Source organism: Ctenocephalides felis, unplaced genomic scaffold (genome assembly GCF_003426905.1).
Source record: "Ctenocephalides felis isolate EL2017-DRISC unplaced genomic scaffold, ASM342690v1 CF-g0.4_SCAFFOLD_01170, whole genome shotgun sequence".
Lineage (NCBI taxonomy): Eukaryota > Metazoa > Arthropoda > Insecta > Siphonaptera > Pulicidae > Ctenocephalides > Ctenocephalides felis.
The window spans coordinates 87,102,978-87,128,762 of record NW_020537324.1 but is presented as its reverse complement, the minus strand read 5'-3'; the positions used below and the strand labels follow the sequence as shown (position 1 = coordinate 87,128,762).

Genomic DNA, 25,785 nt, shown 5'->3' with positions numbered 1-25,785 from the left:
AATGTATATATATATATATATATATATATATAAGATATATATATACATGTTATATTTTCAAGGTCTACAACTTGCGACTTTTCCAAGGTCTCTTTCAAATTTCGCAAATTTCTCATAAAATATTTGTCAAAAAACTAATAAAATCCAAATAACTAATATAACATCTATACAAAATTCATATTATATCAATAAGTTTGTCTGTGGCTTTGTAGCAGAAGCTTTGGCCTTGCAAATACAACGTTCCTAACTATATTTAAATATACGTAAACTTTCGATTTTCTTGTTCAAAGTAGTCGTTATGAAAAGCAACAAATAATTGAACTATTTATTATGTACATTTCGACGCTTTATGTGTGTCATCATTCTAAAACACGTTGAACAAATTCTAAAGAATATTTTACAAAGTTTAAATAAAATTACAAAATTATTAGAAGATAACAAATAAAAATCACTCGATTCCTATCAAATCAGGAACAAACTCAACACAAGATTTTTAAAGACATTGTTTTAAATGAAATAATAAACTGAAAGATAAATAATAAAATTTAATTTTTTTAGGCAATAAAGAAACGAAGAGGTTCACAAAACTTGATCCAAGATCGAATTATCTAGGAATTGCTAGAGTTTTAGACTTTAGTCTAATATTTTTTGGTTTTGTTTAACGTATTGAATGACGACACACATAGATTGTCAAAACGTACAGAATAATTAGTTCAATTATGTGATATCAAAAATATGCTTCAAAGTCGAACAAAAAATCTAAAGTTTATAAATATATATGTATATTATTATTATATTAATATATAAAGACAGGAAGAATTTTAAACGTGTTATGTTAAACCACAATCTAATAGTTTGTTATTATTTTATATTTGCATAAAATTTATATATAATATAATAACACTTTATCTTCCCAGAGAAATCTTTTTTTTCTATTTTATTTCATTTAATTATTTGCTTCTGAACTAGTTTAAGATAAGGTAATAATTATTTTATATCTTAGCAGATTTAAAAGCAACAAGTTTTATAATTTCACTACAAAGTCACTTTTATAATAATGCGAGCGCTGGAGGACGATAAAAAATAGTAAATCCTGTTATGATATTGATGGGTTGTAAAATAGACCAATGTTACTTATGATTTTTCATATAAAATGGTACTGAAAACTGTCAAAATGCTATAAAGTGGTACTAAAAACTGTCAAAGTGCTATGTGGTTGCGTTTTACACAAAAAATGCAACTTCACCCATATGTTATTATGCCACATCACAAAGATGCTCTTCTGATAAGATTCTTTTTTGGCGTTTGTGCGTTTTCTAGGCAAAGTTTTATATCTAAAACGCCTGAATGCACAGCAAGTACAAATATTTTGACAGTTTATAGTGCCATTTTATATGAAAAATGCAGCATAACATAGTCTTTAATAATAATGAGGGACTTGGTAGATGATAGAAGAAATAGTAAATCTTATATATATATATATATATATATATATATACGATTACTATATTCATGGGCCGCAGAATATTCTAATGTAATGGCAAGGCTATGTTAGGTAGGATTTTTCATATAAAATAGTACTAAAAACTGTCACTTTTGCACTTAAAATGTAACTTCACTCATATGTCATTATGCCACTTGACAACAATGCACTCTCAGGTTCTTTTTTGACCTTTGTGGGTTCTTTAGGTAAAGTTTTACATCTCAAGCGCCTGACTGCACAGCAACCACTAGTATTTTGACAGTTTTTAGTGCCATTTTATATGAAAAATGCAAAGTAATATAGCCTTGCCGGAGTATACTTTTATAAGATATATAATTATTTCACTAAAAAATAAAATTAAAATAAAGGTACTGTGGTGATCTGATTTAATAAAAATGTCGTAATTTTCTGAAACTTACTATTGATTACTATAATTTTGATAAGTTTTTTAATAATATAAAAGTTTAGAACTGAACTACCAAAATTTCCACATAATTATTTGAAATATTTTTTGCTGCTGTGGATTAGTAAGAAATAATTACGAAGTTTTGATTTAAAAATTTTAATTATTATATATTATATTAAAATTCAATTTATGAATCACAATTAGAGTAAAAACTTAAAAAAACTTAACTGGAAATCAGGACAAAAGTTTGGAATAAAAGTTTGAGAAATTTATCAAATTATAACTAAAGGATAAAAATAGAGTGTTGTACCATCATGGACCTGCCATCGGACACATCATCAATAATAATAAAATTTGTAAAATATTTTACTTACTTTTTGTCTAGTTTGCAATGTTTTTCGCACACAATTCGATAAAGTAATACGCCTAAGAAACCTGCAAAGAAAAACAATTTAGTAGTATTACAATTTTATTTATAAAATACATATTTTTGAAATATTTGCAAAAATATTTTTTTGAAATTTTTTTAGAAATTAACTTAATACATTAAAAATTAATTAACCACTGTTCATGATCTTTTTTTAAACAGATGTTATAGAAAAAACAAATATTTCATAAAAATACCTACTTATATTTTTAATTTAGAAGATATTTATTCTGTACGTTTTGACTCTGGATGTGTGTCATCATTCAGCTATTCATATAAGAAAATAATTTAAAAAAAACTTAAATTAATGTTTAAAAAATATATTTTATATTTATGACATACACATATATTTAGTTGATATATACAAAATATAATATTTATTCTTATATATATATATATATATATATATATATATATATATATATATATAATAGTCAAATATAAAAATAAAATTTTATTCTAGAATTAAAACTATATTTATACTAATTTTATGAAAATTTCTTTGGGTTAAGTAAATAATAAATTTATATACTAGGATACTAGAAATTTTTATGGAAAATATCTAATATATATATACAGAAAGTATTTATTAATAATTTAACTAATATGTTGTCACGTTTAAATGTTAAATAAATCTATTTTATATCTACATTTACATTTCTTCATATAGTCCACAATATATTTGTTAAATTTATTTATGCAAAGATTTACCAAAGATTTCTTTATTGTTTGTGTTGATTTTTATATTTACAAGAAATATCAATTAAAGTGGAAAAATTCTGTTTTTTGCTCATTCTTGAATTATTATGTGATTAGTTTGAATTGTTTTTGCAAACTAAAATATGCAAAATTCAAGAAAAATCTTCACCTGATTCAGATTAACCAAGGATATTATAATTTTGCTAAATTCTTGGTCAATATTAAACTCTTGATAAAAAATCATCATTGTATGTTTCGATTTTTACCAAAACTAAAAGTATTTCCTTTACTATTTTAATTTATCCAGAAACAATAATTCAAACAATATAACAATAATTCCTTGAATTCTAAATATTTTCTCAACATCAAGCCTAATTTGGCATTAACTTACCTTAGATTTTTGTTGGTTCTAATAAAAATTATTACCTGACTTCCTGATTATCAATTTATTAGAATTTTAACCGAAATCATCATTCTACTGGTCTTGGTCAAAATAATTCAAATTTCTTCTTTGTCTCAAAAAATATGGCGAATTTTATTAGTTTTTAAAGAAAATTTCAAGAATTGAATCAACTCACCAAGTAAACTACGTCTTTATCAATTCCTTCTTTACCCAAAAAATATAAATAAACTTCCAGAATCTTCTAAATATGAGCCAATTCATCTGGATTAATATAAAGTGTATCAATTATCAATTCAATTCATAATTTCACTCCTTGGTATTTCAAAAATGTTGCAAAAACTTTTTGGTCAACGTAAATCTAATTTGGTCATCATTATACAAAAATTTCAGGATACCAGGCAACCAGGACAATTATTTTTACAGTAAATGTCTTTAATTGGTCAACATCTTAATATAAAATTCTTTTCCATCAAACTTCCTTTGAATATTGATCCACCAGTAAATCATCATAAATCATCGACTTCGTAGAAAAAAATCGGCGCGTGTCCTTTACAATATTGATCCAAAAACTTATAATTGGTTTTTGCAAAACTTCTCAGCATTATCAAACAAATAGTTGTTTTTTACCCCTTGTCCTTTACCCCTTTACCCCTTTGAGGCCTCGTCTACAAACATGCAGGGCAACAGGTCCGCTCTTAATGCCCTTAAAAACAGCAACAGCCTCCGAATGCGACAAATTATCAAAAACATTACCATTGACCGCCAAAATTTCATCACCAGCCTTCAATCGACCATCATCGGCAGCCTGTCCACTCTCCAAAATACTCTTGATAAAAATACCCATGTTGCCCTTTGGAGAATCTCTACCACCAACAACTGTGAACCCTAAACTTTTTTTCCCTTGACCCTTTTCAAAAAGGACTGTATGAAAAGTGCAGGCACTCGATTTTGGCCTTCGGGGTAAAGTACAGAAATTCATCGAGGAAAAATTTTGGTCTATCGATTGACGACGTTTGGTAATAATATTTTGATCTTGGGGTAAAAGTTCTGTTTGGGTTTGGGTGAGTTCAGGTGGTTTTGTGATGTCCAGACATGATGTTGCTAAGGATTTGTAGTCTATATCCTTTGGTGTGGGTAGTTTTAAGTCAACTACATCGACTACACGTCTTCTGATAACTAAGTCAACTATTTTACCAGTTTGTGCTAAAATTGCTTGGACTTGTGCCAAAGGCAGTTTTGCTAAACGTTGGTTGCCGATGTTCACGATTTCGTCGCCAGGACGTAAAGTGCCTTCCCTGAAAGCAAAAAATTATTAGAACACTTACTAGATAAGTTAAAAAAATGCATTTGTAAAGGATAAATTTTAAATAAAGATAAATATTTTATAGACATTATTCCTAAATGTGTGTCATCATTCAGCTACTTATTGAGAAAAATTTAATAAAATCATATAAACAATTAAGATCATATAATAAATTAAGAAGAATGTAATAAAACGGCACACCTAGTGTGTCGTTTATGGATATTAAAAAATAACTAGTAGGGTGTATGGCATCGTGCCTTAAGGCAAATTGCTGGAACTTCCCGTACCGTAACGAAATGTTCGAGGAATACTGAATGTTTTCAAATAGATTATTATAAATATTGTAACATTGTCTAATATTTATAAGAATTATATAAACTGAATTGCAAAGTTGAAATTATTTGTTCAAAGTATATATTAGAACTATAGTCAGAATTAAAAATAAAATCTGAATTATTTTCGATATACAAAAAATAAAAAAAAAATTTTTTTAATAAAAAAAAAGGGATTTTTTTTTCCAAAATCAATTATTTTGTTAAGACAAGCAGAAAGTTCTTTGAATCATTTAAATCGGACGCTTAGTTCTCTCAAAAACTGCCATTTTTTACATATTTAGCTCCGTATCTTCGAAATGGCTGGGCCTGCCTTTGCCGAAAACTAATAAACGCTTCACCCAATCATTACTAATTGAATGTTTTTTAGATCATTCAAATTGGATACTTCGTTCTCTAAAAAAGTCGATTTCTATTTGCGGCACTCTTTGCTCCGTATCTCCGAAACGGCAGGACCTGCTTTCGCCAAAAACTAATCAGCTCTTTTCCCTATGAATAGGAATCGAATATTTTTTGAACCATTCAAATCGGTTGATCCGTGCGCCCGAAAACGTGACTGGAAATTTGTATCCACACATACATACACACACACACATCCATTTTTTCTGAGGTATGCCAAAATGTTCAGAAACCTTCAAAACGTCGAGAAATGTAAAAATTTTCAATTTCGATTTTCGACCCATTACAATAACTTACCCTACGGGAAGTTAATAAAGATAAATATTTTATAGACATTATTCTGTACGTTTCGACCCTAAATGTGTGTCATCATTCAGCTACTATTTAAAAAAATTAAAAAAAATTTAATAAAATCATATAAAAAATTAAGATCACATAATAAATTAGGAAGAATGTAATAAAACGGCACACCTAGTGTGTCGTTAATTGGAATTAAAAAATAATAAAAACTAGTAAATCGATCTATGTAAAATTTTGAGGGTATATTTTAGTGCAGTAAACGCAGTGGCGATTTGGGCCTGAATTTTTTTACTGTGCTCCAAAGTGCATAAAATTTTGGAATTAGGTTCATCTTACCCTCAAGTTCAAAAGTAGCAAATATCTCCTAAAATATACATTTTAACAAAAATCATGCAATAAACAAAATAATGTCAATAAAAATCTTAATTTTTATGATTCAAAGAACTTTAACGAAATGTTCGAGGAATACTGAATGTTTTATAAAGTGTTCTAGGAATAATATTAAGCAAGATTTGAAAGAGCAAATTTCGTTCAAGATCTAATATACTAGTATATATATACTAGTATATTAGTAGTACTATATATATATATATATATATATATATATATATATATATATATATATATATATATATATATATATATATATGCTCTTTAAATAGATGTCACTCAAAAACTATTTAAGATATCGATTTAAAATTTTGGTATGTTATTTTTAAAGGTATAACCTATCGAAATATAGAAAAATTGAAAAAGCGATTTTTGAAAATTTTACACTAGGTGTGCCTCTTAAGGTCTATTTAAAGAGTATATATATAGTATATAGTATAACGATCGTTATATCTTTAAACGCGTTTTTCTCGAGCAGCATTTTCCGAATTTGCTGCAGCGATTACTCAAAAACAAATGATCCGATCACTATCCATTTTTTTACATGTTTTATATATAGTTCTCCGAAAAATGAACTATCGATTTTTTGATCGAATCAAAAATCGAATTTTGGCAGTCCAAAAATGAACAAAATTTTGGGTAAAATTCGACTTTTTTTAAAAAAAACGCCGTCATTTTGTCAATTTTTGATTTTTTTTCTTTATCGTAGTTCATTTTACAGACAATATTATCTAGTTTAACGAGAATTTTTTTTTAAATTTCATCCACGTAGAAGGCCGGAATCACTGCAGCAGCGAAGGGCCTTTTTTGTCGCGCCGTTGGAGATCGACGATAGCTTAAAAAATATTTATTTTTTTTCTTCAAAAATTTTACTATGAATTTTTAAAACATGTGTAAGTATATTCCTAACATTTTGAAATGATTGTTAAAGCAGTTTTTTTGATATAAATTCCCAAAAATCACCTTTTTTATAAGCGGTTACACTAGTTGTGTTCCTTAATTTACTTACCTATCAGCCAAACCGCCATCAACAATTTGTTCAATGATGCAAAAATCATCTTGTTTGATAACAATCCCCAAATCCTCGTCATCTAACTTTTTTACAAGTCTCACCAAACGGAATTCACTAGCCTTTCGTTTCAATTTTTCTTTAGGAGGTGGTGGTACATGGATTTTCATGGTTAAATTATCTTTTGCAGAAGTTTCTGTACCAATAACTATGCTGGTTTTGTGTATTGGCACATCCTGGCAATATATAATGTCTTGGTGGATATTAGAACTAGCAGATACATCTGATGATAGTTTACGTTGTCTGGATTGGTTAGGATGGAAGTCCTGGGATCGCAAAATGCGTTTGCGGTCTAAAGATGCACATCTTGTAGGACGTATTAGTTCCTAAAACACAAAAACATCAATAATGGGGCAATTCTTCCTCATAACATTGATGAAAATGTATGTGTATTTGAGGTGCGATCAGGCGTATCTTCTTATATATAAAAATGAATCGCAAAATGTGTTGGTAAGCGCATAACTAAACAACGCCTGGACCGATTTGGCCAATTCTTCTTTTAAAATGTTCGTTCAAGTCCATGGATGGTTCTTACGGGGAGAAAAATCGAATAATTGCCGAGAGAACCCTAAAAACAGCCCTTTTCTTTTTCTCATACAAACGTTTTCTAACTAAAAGGAAGAATCAATTTAAGCTTAATTATATGGGGCCCCCGAAAAACTTTAAAGCCACACAACAATTTTCAGAAAATTTGTTTTAAATAATTCTAGCATAGTTAGCAATTCTTTTTGTTATCGAAAGGTATTGAATTTTATTTTAAAGCAAAAGGTCGCTGTTTTCAACTTTGAAGTCCAACGCTTTAAAGAATTTATATTTACTTTGTATCTACTTTTCGAAAACGAAAGAATATCCATAATATTTTGAAAATGATAATAGGCAATTATACACGTATTATTAATTACAGCTGTGACAGCTTTTATGGCCACACGGCATTTCAATAAGTTAATATTATTGTGAATTGTATTATGAGAAAATCTATAAAACTAATCCAGCTTAATATTTTCCATAAAAAATTTATAAAATATTTATATGATGGGTAAATTTTATAGTTACCTTTTGGTAGTATATGCCTAACATGTTCAAAAATGTCAACAGAAAAAACTTTTTTTTGGTTTCAAATCAAGAGATAATAAATGCTTCTGGAACACTGTACACTAAATACTGTCCCAAATAATCCAGATAATATCTAAGATATCCCAGATAATCTTCATGAACAACGTGTTTAAAATCATAAATTTTAAAAAATCAAGTTAGTAACTCAATTTTACTAACGTTAAAACAATATTGATTTTATTTTTCAATTTTCCAGTTACAATCGCAACTGCTAAAATAAATTTTTCGAAAATTAGACTAATTAAAAATTACCTAAGAACTTTAAGAGAGAAACGTCTAACAGACCTGTCGCTATCGTCCCTGAAGGCAAAAACTTAAAAAAAACTGAAGATATTATATTTAATAAATCAGTTTTTTGAAAAAAGACAAGGAGAGTAAATATATGTTTGGAATCCTTTGAAAAAAATTCAGAAAATTTACAGATAAATGAGGATAAATAAATATTCCTTTAATTGTATTAAATATTTCTTTAAAAATATCTTTATGCCTCTTAAAGGGGCTCCCATATAAAGTTCATATTAAATTACAAGCACTTACTGTATACTGCTTCTAAACAATTATTCGGATTTTAATAAATCTTTCAGAAGTTTGTTAAGGAGAATTTCTAGGATGTATGTGATTATAAAGTACTGGGATGTATGTGCAATATTGTAGAAACAAATAGAAAAAATTGCAAAAAACGACATGTCATTGTTTGCAATGAAAGCAAATGAAAACTATCATCTGCCAAAAATTTCAATTTACTTATGAACCTAGACAATATTATAAAATGTATAATAAATTTATGATTTTAAATAAGAAAAATGAAATGTCTACATTATTATTGCCGAAAAGCAGCTGAGATGTGCCAGAAATTAAAATAATATAAGATACAGTATATGTATGGCAGATTGAATGATACACATATGAACAGGATATGACGAATTAATTCACTTAAAGTATGAAATTAAATATTAATCAGGGCCGGTCCTACCTTTAATGCGATGCATGCAAAAAATACGAGTGCACGCCTTAGGGCGGCGCCAACACAAGATTCGGATATTTAATTTTCAATATAGTTTTTATCAATATATAATTTCTTTGCATCTTCTACTAATATTTTTAAAATTCGTAAAAATTTCACTTTATAACAACAAATGGGAAATACAAATACAAAATACAAAGATGAATACATACAATTCGGCCCTCACGATATCGATTAGGAGAAATTTAATATGTAATTTTGGATATCTTAAATAATAAAAAATTAAACTAATTTAATCCAACATGAAGTACCGGTGTTATGTTATGGTTATGTTATACCGTTTAAAAGACTTCAATTTCCAGTATTAGTGTGGGAATTGAGACTCATCATTTTATTTAAAGCAGCTCTACGTTTAACATCGTTCATATTATAAATGTATATGCATTTTGGGGTGAAGAGTAATTTACAAAACAATAATTATTATTTTTAGGTAAACGGTAAATATTAGTATATTATATTAAAAAAAATGTAGACATGGGTACAGGACAAAGTCTGTCGGGTCATCTAGTTTTACATATAAACAAAGCAAAAACGTTGTCCTATCTTCCTTGCGTTCGTATGTAAAATACGCCTGATCGCATAGCAAACACACAGATTCATCACAAGTCTTACCAGTTTAGAAGGTTCTTCTTGCCTTGTATTATCATTTTCAACTACAGAACATGCCAGGACAGAACTTGAATCATTTACCATTATACCACTATCACAGTCTTCATTGGTTTCTTTATTACCAGCAAAGAAATTTGAAGTCGCCCCTTCAGAATAATCCTCAAATTGCTGCCTTGTTCGGTCAAAGGATGCACTTGAGGCTCTTGCAAAATCTGGAAAAAAGATATAAATAAAATTGTTTGCAAAGGAAGTATAAAAAAATAGTGCGCGTAAGGATCACACGCGATTGAAGTAAAACTTATTTGCAATTATATTGTAGCAAATTTAAGTTGAGTAAAACACTAAAACAGTTTTTAGTGCCATTTTATATGAAAAATGCAAAGTAATATAGCCTTGCCGGAGTATACTTTTATAAGATATATAATTATTTCACTAAAAAATAAAATTAAAATAAAGGTACTGTGGTTGATCTGATTTAATAAAAATGTCGTAATTTTCTGAAACTTACTATTGATTACTATAATTTTGATAAGTTTTTAATAATATAAAAGTTTAGAACTGAACTACCAAAATTTCCACATAATTATTTGAAATATTTTTGCTGCTGTGGATTAGTAAGAAATAATTACGAAGTTTTGATTTAAAAATTTTAATTATTATATATTATATTAAAATTCAATTTATGAATCACAATTAGAGTAAAAACTTAAAAAAACTTAACTGGAAATCAGGACAAAAGTTTGGAATAAAAGTTTGAGAAATTTATCAAATTATAACTAAAGGATAAAAATAGAGTGTTGTACCATCATGGACCTGCCATCGGACACATCATCAATAATAATAAAATTTGTAAAATATTTTACTTACTTTTTGTCTAGTTTGCAATGTTTTTCGCACACAATTCGATAAAGTAATACGCCTAAGAAACCTGCAAAGAAAAACAATTTAGTAGTATTACAATTTTATTTATAAAATATATATTTTTGAAATATTTGCAAAAATATTTTTTTGTAAAATTTTTAGAAATTAACTTAATACATTAAAAATTAATTAACCACTGTTCATGATCTTTTTTTAAACAGATGTTATAGAAAAAACAAATATTTCATAAAAATACCTACTTATATTTTTAATTTAGAAGATATTTATTCTGTACGTTTTGACTCTGGATGTGTGTCATCATTCAGCTATTCATATAAGAAAATAATTTAAAAAAAACTTAAATTAATGTTTAAAAAATATATTTTATATTTATGACATACACATATATTTAGTTGATATATACAAAATATAATATTTATTCTTTATATATATATATATATATATATATATATATATATATATATAATAGTCAAATATAAAAATAAAATTTTATTCTAGAATTAAAACTATATTTATACTAATTTTATGAAAATTTCTTTGGGTTAAGTAAATAATAAATTTATATACTAGGATACTAGAAATTTTATGGAAAATATATAATATATACAAAGAATATTTATTAATAATTTAACTAATATGTTGTCACGTTTAAATGTTAAATAAATCTATTTTATATCTACATTTACATTTCTTCATATAGTCCACAATATATTTGTTAAATTTATTTATGCAAAGATTTACCAAAGATTTCTTTATTGTTTGTGTTGATTTTTATATTTACAAGAAATATCAATTAAAGTGAAAAAATTCTGTTTTTTGCTCATTCTTGAATTATTATGTGATTAGTTTGAATTGTTTTTGCAAACTAAAATATGCAAAATTCAAGAAAAATCTTCACCTGATTCAGATTAACCAAGGATATTATAATTTTGCTAAATTCTTGGTCAATATTAAACTCTTGATAAAAAATCATCATTGTATGTTTCGATTTTTACCAAAACTAAAAGTATTTCCTTTACTATTTTAATTTATCCAGAAACAATAATTCAAACAATATAACAATAATTCCTTGAATTCTAAATATTTTCTCAACATCAAGCCTAATTTGGCATTAACTTACCTTAGATTTTTGTTGGTTCTAATAAAAATTATTACCTGACTTCCTGATTATCAATTTATTAGAATTTTAACCGAAATCATCATTCTACTGGTCTTGGTCAAAATAATTCAAATTTCTTCTTTGTCTCAAAAAATATGGCGAATTTTATTAGTTTTTAAAGAAAATTTCAAGAATTGAATCAACTCACCAAGTAAACTACGTCTTTATCAATTCCTTCTTTACCCAAAAAATATAAATAAACTTCCAGAATCTTCTAAATATGAGCCAATTCATCTGGATTAATATAAAGTGTATCAATTATCAATTCAATTCATAATTTCACTCCTTGGTATTTCAAAATGTTGCAAAAACTTTTGGTCAACGTAAATCTAATTTGGTCATCATTATACAAAAATTTCAGGATACCAGGCAACCAGGACAATTATTTTTACAGTAAATGTCTTTAATTGGTCAACATCTTAATATAAAATTCTTTTCCATCAAACTTCCTTTGAATATTGATCCACCAGTAAATCATCATAAATCATCGACTTCGTAGAAAAAAATCGGCGCGTGTCCTTTACAATATTGATCCAAAAACTTATAATTGGTTTTTGCAAAACTTCTCAGCATTATCAAACAAATAGTTGTTTTTTACCCCTTGTCCTTTACCCCTTTACCCCTTTGAGGCCTCGTCTACAAACATGCAGGGCAACAGGTCCGCTCTTAATGCCCTTAAAAACAGCAACAGCCTCCGAATGCGACAAATTATCAAAAACATTACCATTGACAGCCAAAATTTCATCACCAGCCTTCAATCGACCATCATCGGCAGCCTGTCCACTCTCCAAAATACTTTTGATAAAAATACCCATGTTGCCCTTCGGAGAATCTCTGCCACCGACGACTGTGAACCCTAAACTTTTTTTCCCTTGACCCTTTTCGAAAAGAACTGTATGGAAAGTGCAGGCACTCGATTTCGGCCGACGGGGTAAAGTACAGAAATTCATCGAAGAAAAAGTTTGCTCTATCGATTGACGACGTTTGGTAATAATATTTTGATCTTGGGGTAAAAGTTCTGTTTTGGTTTGGGTGAGTTCAGGTGGTTTTGTGATGTCCAGACATGATGTGGCTAAGGATTTGTAATCTATGTCTACTGGTGTGGGTAGTTTTAAGTCAACTACATCAACTACACGTCTTCTGATAACTAAATCAACTATTTTACCAGTTGAGGCTAAAATTGCTTCGACTTGAACCAAAGGTAGTTTTGCTAAACGTTGGTTGCCGATGTTCACGATTTCGTCGCCAGGACGTAAAGTGCCTTCCCTGAAATCAAAAAATAGTTAGAACAACAATTACTAGATGAGAAAGTGACAAATTACTAGAAAATTATAGCGTTCAAAAAATTAATGAATATATGATAAAGTACTAAATATGAGGAGTTGAATAATTTCAAACTCAATTGATAAATTAACAAATTGTTATTCATAATTCATACTAAAATGTTATTCAAAATTCATACCAAAAATATTATCAAGACTTTACTTACTATCAAGATTTTTATTTAGAATAACAAATTTCATAATTTTGAAAAAAAAACTGAAAATTTACAAAAATTTGTATGATATTTATAAAATCACTAAGCCTGTATAATTTTATAACGTGTATTCTACAAATGGTCAGAGTTCTTCAAAAAAAATCTATACTAGTTGGTATCGGTAGTTAGCCTTAAGGCAAGTTACATGAACTTCCCGATATGTGTAAATAATCGACTTAATCAATAAAAAATAAATTAATTTATGAGTCATTAAAAGTATTCCGAGTGGATTTATTACACATAATTGAAACGAACGAACACTTTGACTCGGAGTATTTTCTAAAACCAAATTTTCAAAAATCAATAATTTTTATAATTGAACCAGTTTTCAGGACTTCAATGGTTTATTATGTTCAAGACCAAGTACTCTATCATTATACCAAGCAAATAGTCTAATTTTAATTTTAACAAATCTCAAAAGAACTACTCATTTTCTCAAACTTTGATGAATTTTTAAAATCAAACTATTTGTCGTAAGGCCGTAATATTTCAGTAAGTTCTATAAGACCATGATATATATCGCAAAAAAAATCCATAAAAATCGGCTTAATTTTTTTTTTCAACAGTTAGTTACAAGAAAACGGCTCGGTAGATTTTCACCTAAAATTAATCAGTACCATTACCAACTAATATCTTTCGAACAGTTTTTGATTTTTTAAAATCGATTCGGTAGTATGAGCTTAAATGTGGACGAAAGGTTTGACACTTTTTTCCAAATTACAAAAAAACGGTTCGGCCGATCGTCGCACAAAGCTGAGAAACGATAATCCTCATCGAGATACATCAAATGCCTTTTAAATTTCTGAAATCGGTTCAGGCGTTTCTGAGAAAATGTCGATGAAAGGTCTAATTTTGACAAATGCCAAAAAAACGATACCAATTTTTGCAACCTTTGACGAAGTTTTTACAGTTAAACGAGTTGTCGTAGGGCCGAAATATTTTAGTATGATCTAAAAGACTATGGTATCTATCGCCAAAAAAATAATAATCAAAATCGTCAAAAAAAAATTTTTTAACACTATATTACAAGAAAACGGCTCGGCCGATCTTTACCAAAAACTAATCAGCACGATTCCCAACCAATATCTTTCGAACGGTTTTTGAATTTACATAATCGGTTCAGAATTGCGGGCTAAAACGAAGACGAAAAATGTTTCACTTTTCTGCAATTTACAAAGAAACGGCTCAGCCGATCGTCGCACAAAACTCAGAAACGCTAGTCCTCGTCGAAATACATCGAATGGCTTTTAAATTTCTGAAATCGGTCTAACCGTTTTTGAGAAAACTTCGATTTACGGCAAAAAATCTGTTCACACAGACGCACACACACACACATACTTTTTCCTTGAATTTGGTCTCATTCGATTCAGAATGGCTTGAAACGTCGAGAAAACATAAAATTAGCGAATCGGATCGTAGTTCATTTTACAGACAATATCTAGTTTAATGACAATATTTTTTTAAATTTCATCGACGTAAAAGGCCGGAATCACTGCAGCAGTGAAGGGCCTTTTTTGTTGCGCCGTTGGAGATCGACGATAACTTAAAAAATATTTATTTTTTTCCTTCAAAAATTTTACTATGTATTTTTAAAGCATGTATAAATATATTCCTAAAATTTTGAAATGATTGATGAAGCAGTTTTTTTAATATAAATTCCCAAAAATCACCTTTTTTATAAGCGGTTACACTAGTTGTGCCCCTTAATTTACTTACCTATCAGCCAGGCCTCCTTCAACAATTTGTTCAATGATACAAAAATCATCTTGTTTGATAACAATCCCCAAATCCTCGTCATCTAACTTTTTTACAAGTCTTACCAATCGGAATTCACTAGCCTTTCGTTTTAATTTTTCTTTAGGAGGTAGTGGCACATGGATTTTCATGGTTAAATTATCTTTTGCAGAAGTTTCTGTACCAATAACTATGCTGGTTTTGTGTATTGGCACATCCTGGCAATATATGATATCTTGGTGGATATTGGAGGCACAAGATACATCTGATGATAATTTACGTTGTCTGGATTGGTTAGGATGGAAGTCTTGGGATCGCAAAATCCGTTTTCGGTCTAAAGATGCGCATCTGGTTGGACGTATGAGTTCCTGAAACACAAAAACATCAATAATGGGGCAATTCTTCCTCATAACATTGATGAAAATGTATGTGTATTTGCCGTGCGATCAGGCGTATAAAAATGAATCTCAAAATGTGTTGGTAAGCACATAACTCAACAACGCCAGGACCAATTCGGCCAATTCTTTTTTTAAAATGTTCGTTGAAGTTCAAGGATGGTTCTTACGGCGAGAAAAAATACAAATAATTGCCGGAAAACCCCTAAAAATAGCCCTTTTCTTTTTCTTATACAAACGTTTTCTAACTAAAACCTAGAATCAATTTGAGCTTTATTCAGCCCCCCCCCCCCAACAAGCAAAAGCAATGATAGATAAAAACTTTAAAGCCGAACAACAATTTTCATAGTTAGCAATTCTATTTGTTATTTAAAGATATTTAATTTTATTTTAAAACAGAAGGACGCTGTTTTTAACTTTGAAGTCCAACGCTATAGAGAATTTATATTTAGTTGCGCAATATTTAAAGCTGATTTTTATTTTCACGCACTTTGTATCTACTTTTCCAAAACGAAAGAATATCCATAATATTTTGAAAATGATAATAGGCAATTATACACGTTTCAAACTTAGTTGATAATAAAGGCTGTATTATTAATTACAGCTGTGGCAGCTTTTATGGCCACACGGCATTTCAATAAGTTAATATTATTGTAAATTGTAATATGATCAAATCTATAAAACTAATCCAGCTTAATATTTTCCATCAAAAATTTATAAAATATTTATATGATGGGTAAATTTTATAGTTACATTTAGATAAAGATGATCAATTAAATCATCTTCATCTGGCTCGCCAAGCCAATCAAGCATAGTTTGCGAATCTATTGTTGGTCCCAATTATTAGGTGTATTTAATTACTGTTTTTATTTTTATAAGTAACCAAACAAATATTACTATACCTTTTGGTATTATATGCCTAGCATGTTCAAAAATGTCAACCGAAAAAACTTTTTTTTTGTTTCAAATCAAGAGATAATAAATGCTCTGGAAAACTGTACACTAAATACTGTCCCAAATAATCCAGATAATATCTAAGATAATCTTCATGAACAACGTATTTAAAATCATAAACTTTAAAAAAAATCAATTTTGTAACTTCTTTTTACTAACGTAAAAACAATATGGATTTCATTTTTCAGTCTTTCAGTTACAATCGCAACTGCTAAAATAAATTTTTCGAAAATAAAACTAATTAAAAATTATATAGAACTTTAAGAGAGAAATGTCTAACAGACCTGTCACTATCGTCTCTGAAGGCAAAAACTTCAAAAAAACTGAAGATATATTTAATAAATCAGTTTTTTGAAAAAAGACAAGGAGAGTAAATATACGTTTGGAATCCTTTGAAAAAAATTCAGAAAATTTACAGATGAATAAAGATAAATAAATATTTCTTTAATTTTATTAAATATTTCCTTAAAAATATCATTATCCCTCTTAAAGGCACGCTACGCCCCTGGCTTTATTGCTTTTATATAAAGTTCATATTAAATTACAAGCACTCACTGTATACTCCTTCTAAACGATTATTCGGACTTTGATAAATCTTTCTGAAGTTTGTTAAGGAAATTTTCTACCATGTATGCGATTATAAAGTACTGGAATGTTTGTGCAATATTGTAGAAATAAATGGAAACAATTGCAAAGAACGACATGTCATTGTTTGCATTGAAAACAAATAAAAACTATCATCTGCCAAAAATTTCAATTTACTTATGAACCTAGACAATGTTAGAATATGCATAATAAATTTATGATTATGAATAAGAAAAATGAAATGTCTATATAATTATTGCCAAAAAGCAGCTGAGATGTGCCAGAAATTAAAATAATATAAAATACAGTATTTGTATGGCAGATTGAATGATACACATATGATCAGGATATTGCAAAATAATTTACTTAAAATATGAAATTAAGTATTAATCAGGGCCGGACCTACCTTTAATGCGATGCATGCGAAAAATACGAGCGCACGCATTAGGGGGCGCCAACACAAGATTCGGATATTTAATTTTCAATATAGTTTTTATCAATATATAATTTCTTTGCATTTTTTACTAATCTTTCCACAATATTTTTAAAATTCGTAAAAATTTCACTTAGAACAACGAATGGGAAAGTAAAGATGAATACATACAATTCGGCCCTCACGATATCGATTGGGAGAAGTTTAAGATGCAATTTTGGATAAATTAAATAATATAAAATTAAATTAATTTAATCCAACAAGAAGTACCAGTGTTATGTTATGGTTATGGTTATGTTATACCGTTTAAAAGACTTCAATTTCCAGTATATTGTGAGAATTGAGACTCATCATTTCATTTAAAGCAGTTCTATATTTAACATCGCTCATATTATAAATGTATATGCATTTTAGCGTGAAGAGTAATTTAAAAAACAATAATTACTATTTTAACTGAACGGTAAATATTAGTATAGGATATTAAAAAAATGTAGACGTGGGTACAGGGCAACGTCTGTCGGGTCATCTAGTTTTACATATAAACAAAGCAAAAACTTTGTTCTATCTTCCTTGCTTTCGTATGTAAAATACGCCTGATCGCACAGCAAACAAACATACATTTTCATCAAGTCTTACCAGTTTAGGAAGTTCCTCTTGCCTTGTATTATCATTTTCAACTACAGAACATGCCAGAACAGAACTAGAATCATTTACCATTATACCACTATCACAGTCTTCATTGGTTTCTTTATTACCAGCAAAGAAATTTGAAGTCGCTCCTTCAGAATAGTCCTCAAATTGCTGCCTTGTTCTATCAAAGGATGCACTTGAGGCTCTTGCAAAATCTGGAAAATAGATATAAATAAAATTGTTTGCAAAGGAAGTTTTATTTAAACCTTGCCTTGAGGCTCTTGCAAAATCTGGGTAAAAGGACATAGGTAAAATTGTGCAAAGTGGTTGGTAAATTAGAGCTTACCTTGATCAGTTGTTTCTTGTTGAAGTCTGGTATCCAAATTGTCTGTACTAGGATCTTCTGATTTGTTTGCTGTTTTGTCAAACAAATTTGAAGCACCGGAGTTGTCTTCAGTCCTAGACGTGTCTGTGAACATAAATTCGCTTTTCCTGAATTCTTCGACACCTAAAAAACCAAAAACAAAGATCAAATGATGATCATCCTTTGTCTATTACCAAAAGACCATTATCATTTTACCTGGTAAAGCTCCATATGAAAAGCTCCTCAATTTGGCAGTCCCTCGTTTTCTCCGATGACTGATATTGGAAATTGCTGAATTATTAGGTGTAATGTTTGTCCTGGTTCGTCCAGGATGATCATCAGGCTGGTCATTTAGTGTTGATGTTTCCAAAGTGGTCAAATCGTATTCTGTTGAATTTTGCTGGCGGTACAACTTTGCCAGGATTCTGTGGGTGGATGCTTTGAGATACCTAAGGAGAAAAAAATTATATAGATAAAAAAATTCTTGATTTAATTTGGACTCTAAGTTTGTTTTTATTATTTATTTTTTGTTGTATATATATAAAAAGATTCGATAAAACTCGAAAACGACTGAACCGATTTGGCCACATTTAGTTTTGAAATATTCGTGCTAATCCAAAGGTTGTGCAAAAGGTGAGAGATCATCATTATATATATATATATATATATATATATATATATATATATATACCTACACATTTATATTTTAATTAGAACACAGTACCGTCATTAGTCCGTTCCTCAACAGTTGATCAAATATGATTTCTCGTTCTGTTTGCACAAAAACTGTTATTCAAATAATAAATATTTGCAAATTATTAATATCAATATAAATATTAATATATGCAAAAGTACTGACACACAATCTCTGTCACGAGATTAGCAAATAACGCGATTTTTATTCTACAAGCAAAATTAATTGGAACAAACGGTCAAATAAATGAATAATTAATATGCAATAATTATTTAGATATTAATAATATAATATATAATAACAAGTTTGTATTGGGACATTCAATAAGTTTTTGAAAGAAACACGGTTAAATTTAAAAAAAAAACTTGCAAATCATTTTTCAATTTTGACTAATTTTTGGTGCCTTATAACAAAAAAAATTAATGAAAAATTCATACTAAAGATAATGCAAGATAAATAAATATAAAATTAATTAATAATCAAATATAATAAGGCAGAATATAATTTTAAAAATAATGACAATAATTTACATATATAAAGTAAAAACAGTTACATAAAAGTTTAAATAAACATGTATGAAAAATAAGATATAAATAACTTCTAAAATTTTAAAACACATTTACAAATATTTTTTTTAAATACGTAATAATCATTTTTAATATTGATATTCGTAATGTCCTCATCGAAACCTTTCAAACGAGACCCCACATGCATTTTCATAAAATTTGACCCGCTGTAATGTTTATAGTAAGGAGCAACTTTATCCTACTACTACTTTATATGTAGTATCGAACACTCGTCTGTTATATATCATGTATCTTTTAAAACATGCGTTTTTTATGCATAATGTGTTAGTAAAGTTTGTGTAAAATTGAATAGTACATAATATTTTCTAATATTATAAAGCCCTACAGCAACTTGATGTGCTTTAAAATTGCAATTGAAAATACTAAATTGAAATGAGCAATTGAAAGTGCATTCATATGTAGTATTGTTGATTGTTCCTAAACTATTTGATTAATATGAATGGCGTTTTAGGAAAAATTTGTGTAAAATTGAACGGTCTATAATATTTTCTGATATGACAAAACCCTAAAGCGACTTGGTGTTCTTTAAAATTGCAAATGAATATACACAAATAGTATGAGAGAGTACGTGCATTCATTGCTCATGTCGTTTGAAAATCTCAAACCATTCGATTAGCATTATTGGTGTATATGGCAAATTTATTCAGAATTGAATAATAAATAAGTTTTGTTAATAACATGATGCTCTAGAACAACTCTGTATACTTTTAAATCAATGTCGAATATGGAACTATATTACTAATAATTCTGAATTGTACGTAGAAGTGTTCTGGAATTAACTAGAATGAAAAAGTGCATTCATTGTTTATATCGTTTGTAGATCTTAAACCATTCGGTTAGCATGAATGGTGCATATGGCAGATTGATTCAGAATTGAATAATAAACATTTTTTGTTAACAACAAAACAATCTAGAGTAATTTGATAAACTCCTAAATCGACTTCTAATATGGAACTATAGTACTCATAAATCTGATTTGTAAATAGGTGCATACAGAAGATAGTTTTCTTAAGACCAAAACAGTTCCATAAATTGCACTTATTTTTTAAATATAAACAAAATAATTAATTCTACTATCCTCTCATTTAACAGTTACATAACACCATAACGAAATTTTAATGCAAAATATTCTCAAAGCAATTAATCGATACTATTTATTACCTATGTTTATGCATGAATTTAATTCCGTCATAAATTCTGTTATTAATATTTTAATAACAGACAATTTTAATAACAGTCTTCGGGTGTTTTTTGTTTTCGTATCGTAGAACTCTATCTAAATTCCTTATCGGAAATATTCGGAATAACCGCGGCGGCAAATATTATTTTAATTAATTGCCGCCGACTTGTTTTGCAAATATGCAGAATGTACCGTAGTAATAGATAAATGTTAAATATTAATATATATATATATAATAAATATAATATATTGTAATATATTAATATATTACACGAGATTACACGCAACTTGATCAAATAAAATCCACATCTTTAAACCAAAGTTTTTAGAATGCTCTTACTAATTTTGTATTTTCAATAGCAATTTAAAAGTAGAACGAGTTATTCTATGAAATTTTCTTATTAACAAAATTTTTTCAATATGTAATTATAAATAAATTTATCGAATACATCATTAATGCTAGTCAAATGGTTCAAGATCTACATGCAATATAGTAGATAAATTCACTTCTAGCACTCATGTACTACTTGCGTATATTCAATTGCAATTTTAAAGTACACCGAGTTGATCTAGGACTTTATAAAATTTTAAACAAATTTGCTAAATATTTCATACTAATCACACAAACGGTTAAAAAGTTATAACAAAAATTGTAAATAAATGTATACGTTCAGCGTACCTGTATGATATCGATTTTTACGTTCATCGCGCTCGCAACTAATTTTAGTATTTTCAATTGCGATTTTAAAGTATATTGGGTTGTTTTAGGTCATTATAATGTTTCAAAATTTTGTAGACTGTTTTATTTTAAATAAGTTTTCTATACACCATTCAAATTAAACTATTGATTTAAGATCTACAATAAATAAGTGCACCTCTAGCGCACACTAATTTGACTTCCTTGAATGTTACTTTCATATTCTTAATTGCAAATTGTAATTAGAGCAATATTTTTAAAGCTTTAAAGTATTAAACAATATTATGGATTATCTATTTTAAAACAAATTTGCAAAATATTTGATACTATTAAAATAAACGGTTAAAAAGTTATTACAAATTTAATGAACCGATGTATAAATTCTGCGTACGAATCTGACATTGATTTTTGACGTTAAGGGCGTTGGTACTAATTTTGTGTTTTCAATTGCAATTTTAAAGTACACCGAGTTGCTCTAGGACTTTATAATATTCAACAAAATTGTTTGTAGTTTAATTTTAAACAAATCTGCCGAATACTTCATACTAATCACACAAACGGTTCAAAAGTTATATCAAAAATACAACAAACAAATGCACCATTTCCACCCAACTTCTGTAACATTGATATTAATTTTGCACCTTTAGCACGTTCATATTAATTTTGTATTTTCAAATGCAATTTTAAAGTACACCGAGTTGCTTTAGGTCAACATAATGTTAGAAAATATTTTAGACAATTAAATTTTAAACAAATTTCCTTAAAACATCATTAAAACAAACCAAATGGTTTGAGATCTACGAACGCTACAAAAGTTACATGCACTTTTATCAAGGTCATACTACTTGTGTATTTTCAATTGCAATTTTAAAGTATACCGAGTTGATCTAGGACTTTATAATTTTAAACAATATCGTAGATTATCCACTTTTAAATAAATTTCCTGAATACTTCATACTAATCAGACAAACCATTCAAAAGTTACAACAATTACAATACACAAGTATACAAAATTTTTACATACCTGTCGGACATTGATTTTAATTTAGCAGTGAAGCACAAGGAATCGATTTTGACCTTAGATTTTGGGGTACTTGTGTGCAGGAGGTTGTGGATGTCGCCTATTTTTAGGGAACCATCAGGATCTAAAAAAATAAAAAATAACATTATAAAAAAAGACAAAAATAGACAAAGAAAAATTATTTGGAGACTACTACAAAAATAAGCTAAAAACTCATTTCCTTTTCCAACGAATCTCCTTTTTTGTCCTAGAAAACCAAAAAAATATTTCTTTCATCCTTTTACCTACCATCTAACTCACTTTTATCTTCATCCCCAAAACTCCTTTTTTCCAAATTACCACTCCTCTCCAAAGTTTTTCTCTGGTGAGTTTTCTGGAAGTTTTGGAAGTCTTCTTCAACACTTTGTTGACGATTCGTCAACAAGGCATTCAAAGTCTTAGATTTTTGTTGACTTGACAAATGGTAACTGGAATTTAGGTTGACAACATCGTTGGATGTTGAAGATGATGTTGACGAGGTATTGTTGATTCTGTAGCAATTGCTGGAGGATTTTCTTGGTGACCAGGTACCACCAGATTGATCTGGAAAAAAAGAATTATAAAAAATTGGTAAATGACCAAAAGACCAAAATTTTGAGGTGCAGGAGACACTAGCAAAAATCTTCATACACCACTAGTTACATTTCCCACAAATCATCTTTCAATTTTATAGAATTTCATGTCCATGTCATCCTATGAAATAATAATTTTCTCGTTGGCAAAAGAAATAATAAATAAAAAAGCTGTTACAGTTTCCGCCTAAACAGGATCTCGACGATTTACCTTCTTGTGTCTGCGGTCGTTTTGTATTTTATTGCTCCTGGGATCGTCTTCATAATTATTTCTGTCGTTTTTTTACTCAATTTACTTTTTTACACTTTTTACCTTTTACTCTCTTGCAAAAGAAACTGAAAAAATCGACTGACGTGTGTGAAAAATGATGCAAGATGATGTAGATGGATAAGTTGAATAACGGATTGCAATTTTAAAGGTTTAAGGTATACGGAGTTGCTGTAGGGTATTATGATGTTAGACAATATTGTTAAATGTTTAATTTTAAAGAAATTTGTGGAATATTTCATTGAAATTGGATGTATCGTTCAAAAGATACCAAAAATGCAGCAAATAAGGGTACAAGGCGTGAGGAATTAAAATTTTGCATTTAGGTTTTGTATTGCAATTTTAGAGTATACCGAGTTCCTGTAGAGTATTATATTGTTAGACAATATGTAAAATGTTTAATTTTTCATAAATTTGTCGAATGTTTCATTAAATACGGATGTACCGTCAAAAGATACAAGAAATACAGCAAATAGGGACACAAAGCGTGAAGAATTAAAATCTTGCATTCAAGTTTTGTATTGCAATTTTAGAGTATACCGAGTTGCTGTAGAGCAATTATATTGTTACACAATATGTGGATTGTTTAATTTTAAATAAATTTGTCAAATGTTTTATTAAAATTGGACGTATCGTTTAGAAGATACAAAAAATGCAGTAAATAGGGGCACAAAATATGAGGAATTAAAATTTTGCCTTCAGGTTTTGTATTGAAATTTTAGAGTATACTGAGATGCTGTAGAGTATTATATTGTTTGACAATATTATAAATTGTTTAATTTTGCACAAATTTGTCGAATATTTCATTGAAATTAGATATAGCGTTCAAAGGATACAAAACATACAGCAAATAGGGACATAAAATGTGCACAAACAACTTAATCTCGATCTTCCTACTTTTTTCAACATTATGTAAAAACTATTATAGATACGACAAAACTTATAATACAGAAACTGATTGTAATTTCATCTACTACAAACCTATCTAATACAAAAAACTGTGAGTCTAAAATTTATCCCAAAATTTTGCAAACGCGTACCAGGCCCAGAACAAAAATGTTGTGTCTCCCTCCAACCCTCAGTGCGCAACGATTTCCAACAAACCGCACAAAAAAACATTATATAACTATTTTTTAATAAATAAACACAATTTCTAGTGAAGGAATCCGATGACTCAGTATTTTATATCGAATAAGATATAAAATACAAAACCAGTTGAATCACAAGATTTTACGACATAACGGATTTGTTCGCGTTTTCTCAACAAACTGCAAACGATTTCGATTCTATTTGCAAACGGATATCGATATTTGTATTTATAGTTATCGATACATCGATATTTGTATTTATGGTTATCGATATGTCGATATATGGCGATATGAGGCGATAAGTCACGAGAAATCGATCATAAATCGCGATGAAATCGATAATAAATAGTGGAAAGGGGATAGTTATTATTTTGTAAGATATTTATTTGTAAATGTCTATTATATATATATATATATATATATACATATTACATGATAATTATAAACGCTTCCGTCTGATAAGAAAAAATTACAGACAAAAACACAACCTTGAAATTAAATGACTAATAGAATTTTAAAAGCGATAATTTATATCCGCACAAATAATTAAAGACAAGTGTTTTTGTTGCTAAATATTATAAAAAAATTTATCTTCTGTTAGTCATACAAAAAATGATAAGAAAAATTATCTATTGCGTCTATTTAAAATTATCAGAAAAATTTTAAATGCAAACTAAAACTATTTGTTTAAGGTGAGTTTTAACGTCATAGAAATATAAATGAATTTTTGTAATATATTGCAAAAAGTATAGGTTGTATATTAAAATCACTAAAGACAAACTTTTAGAGGATAAACTTGTCTATTTTGGCCTCATATAACGTTTTATAATATTTCTGTTAAATATCGAGATATCAACAAAAGAATTTACGCAATCCTTGCACCTGCTTGGTACAAATTTTTACATTTTGTAAGATTTTGCAAATTAAGGTAATTAATGTGAAGAAATAAATATTAAGCATAAAATTCTACACAAATTAGTCTTTAAAAGTTTTTAGGTAAGTGTAACAA

At 28.3% G+C, this 25,785-nt stretch overlaps 2 protein-coding genes across 3 annotated transcripts in view; both read right to left on the bottom strand.

Annotated features, from left to right (window-relative positions):
• Positions 1–3,630: 3,630 nt before the first annotated feature.
• LOC113367905 (multiple PDZ domain protein-like) lies at positions 3,631–11,535 on the bottom strand. The gene is made up of 4 exons (XM_026609478.1): positions 11,526–11,535; positions 9,961–10,169; positions 7,152–7,537; positions 3,631–4,713 (listed from the first exon to the last, which is right to left on the bottom strand). The coding sequence occupies exons 1-4, from the start codon at positions 11,533–11,535 to the stop codon at positions 4,056–4,058; spliced, it is 1,263 nt and encodes a 420-aa protein (XP_026465263.1). The 3' UTR covers positions 3,631–4,055.
• An 841-nt stretch (positions 11,536–12,376) lies between these two features.
• Positions 12,377–25,785, bottom strand: part of LOC113366516 — a 21,748-nt gene continuing 8,339 nt past the window's right edge. The window contains exons 2-8 of one of the 2 annotated variants that reach the window (XM_026608136.1): positions 23,098–23,391; positions 22,813–22,933; positions 18,847–19,079; positions 18,613–18,774; positions 18,273–18,481; positions 15,252–15,637; positions 12,377–13,264 (exon numbers count right to left, since the gene is read on the bottom strand). In XM_026608136.1, coding sequence (XP_026463921.1) covers positions 12,607–13,264; positions 15,252–15,637; positions 18,273–18,481; positions 18,613–18,774; positions 18,847–19,079; positions 22,813–22,933; positions 23,098–23,391 — 2,063 coding nt within the window. In that variant the 3' untranslated portion in view covers positions 12,377–12,606. The remainder of the gene's footprint in view (positions 13,265–15,251; positions 15,638–18,272; positions 18,482–18,612; positions 18,775–18,846; positions 19,080–22,812; positions 22,934–23,097; positions 23,392–25,785) is intronic. The other variant, XM_026608137.1, reaches the window with a different exon arrangement.

Bases quoted from the DNA above. Each gene is read 5' to 3' on its own strand.
- LOC113367905 (XM_026609478.1), bottom strand. The intron at 7,538-9,960 runs GTAAGACTTGTG...TTTGTGTTTTAG, and splicing joins AAGAAGAACCTTCTAAACTG to GAACTAATACGTCCTACAAG. The intron at 4,714-7,151 runs GTAAGTAAATTA...TTTTGCTTTCAG, and splicing joins GATGGCGGTTTGGCTGATAG to GGAAGGCACTTTACGTCCTG.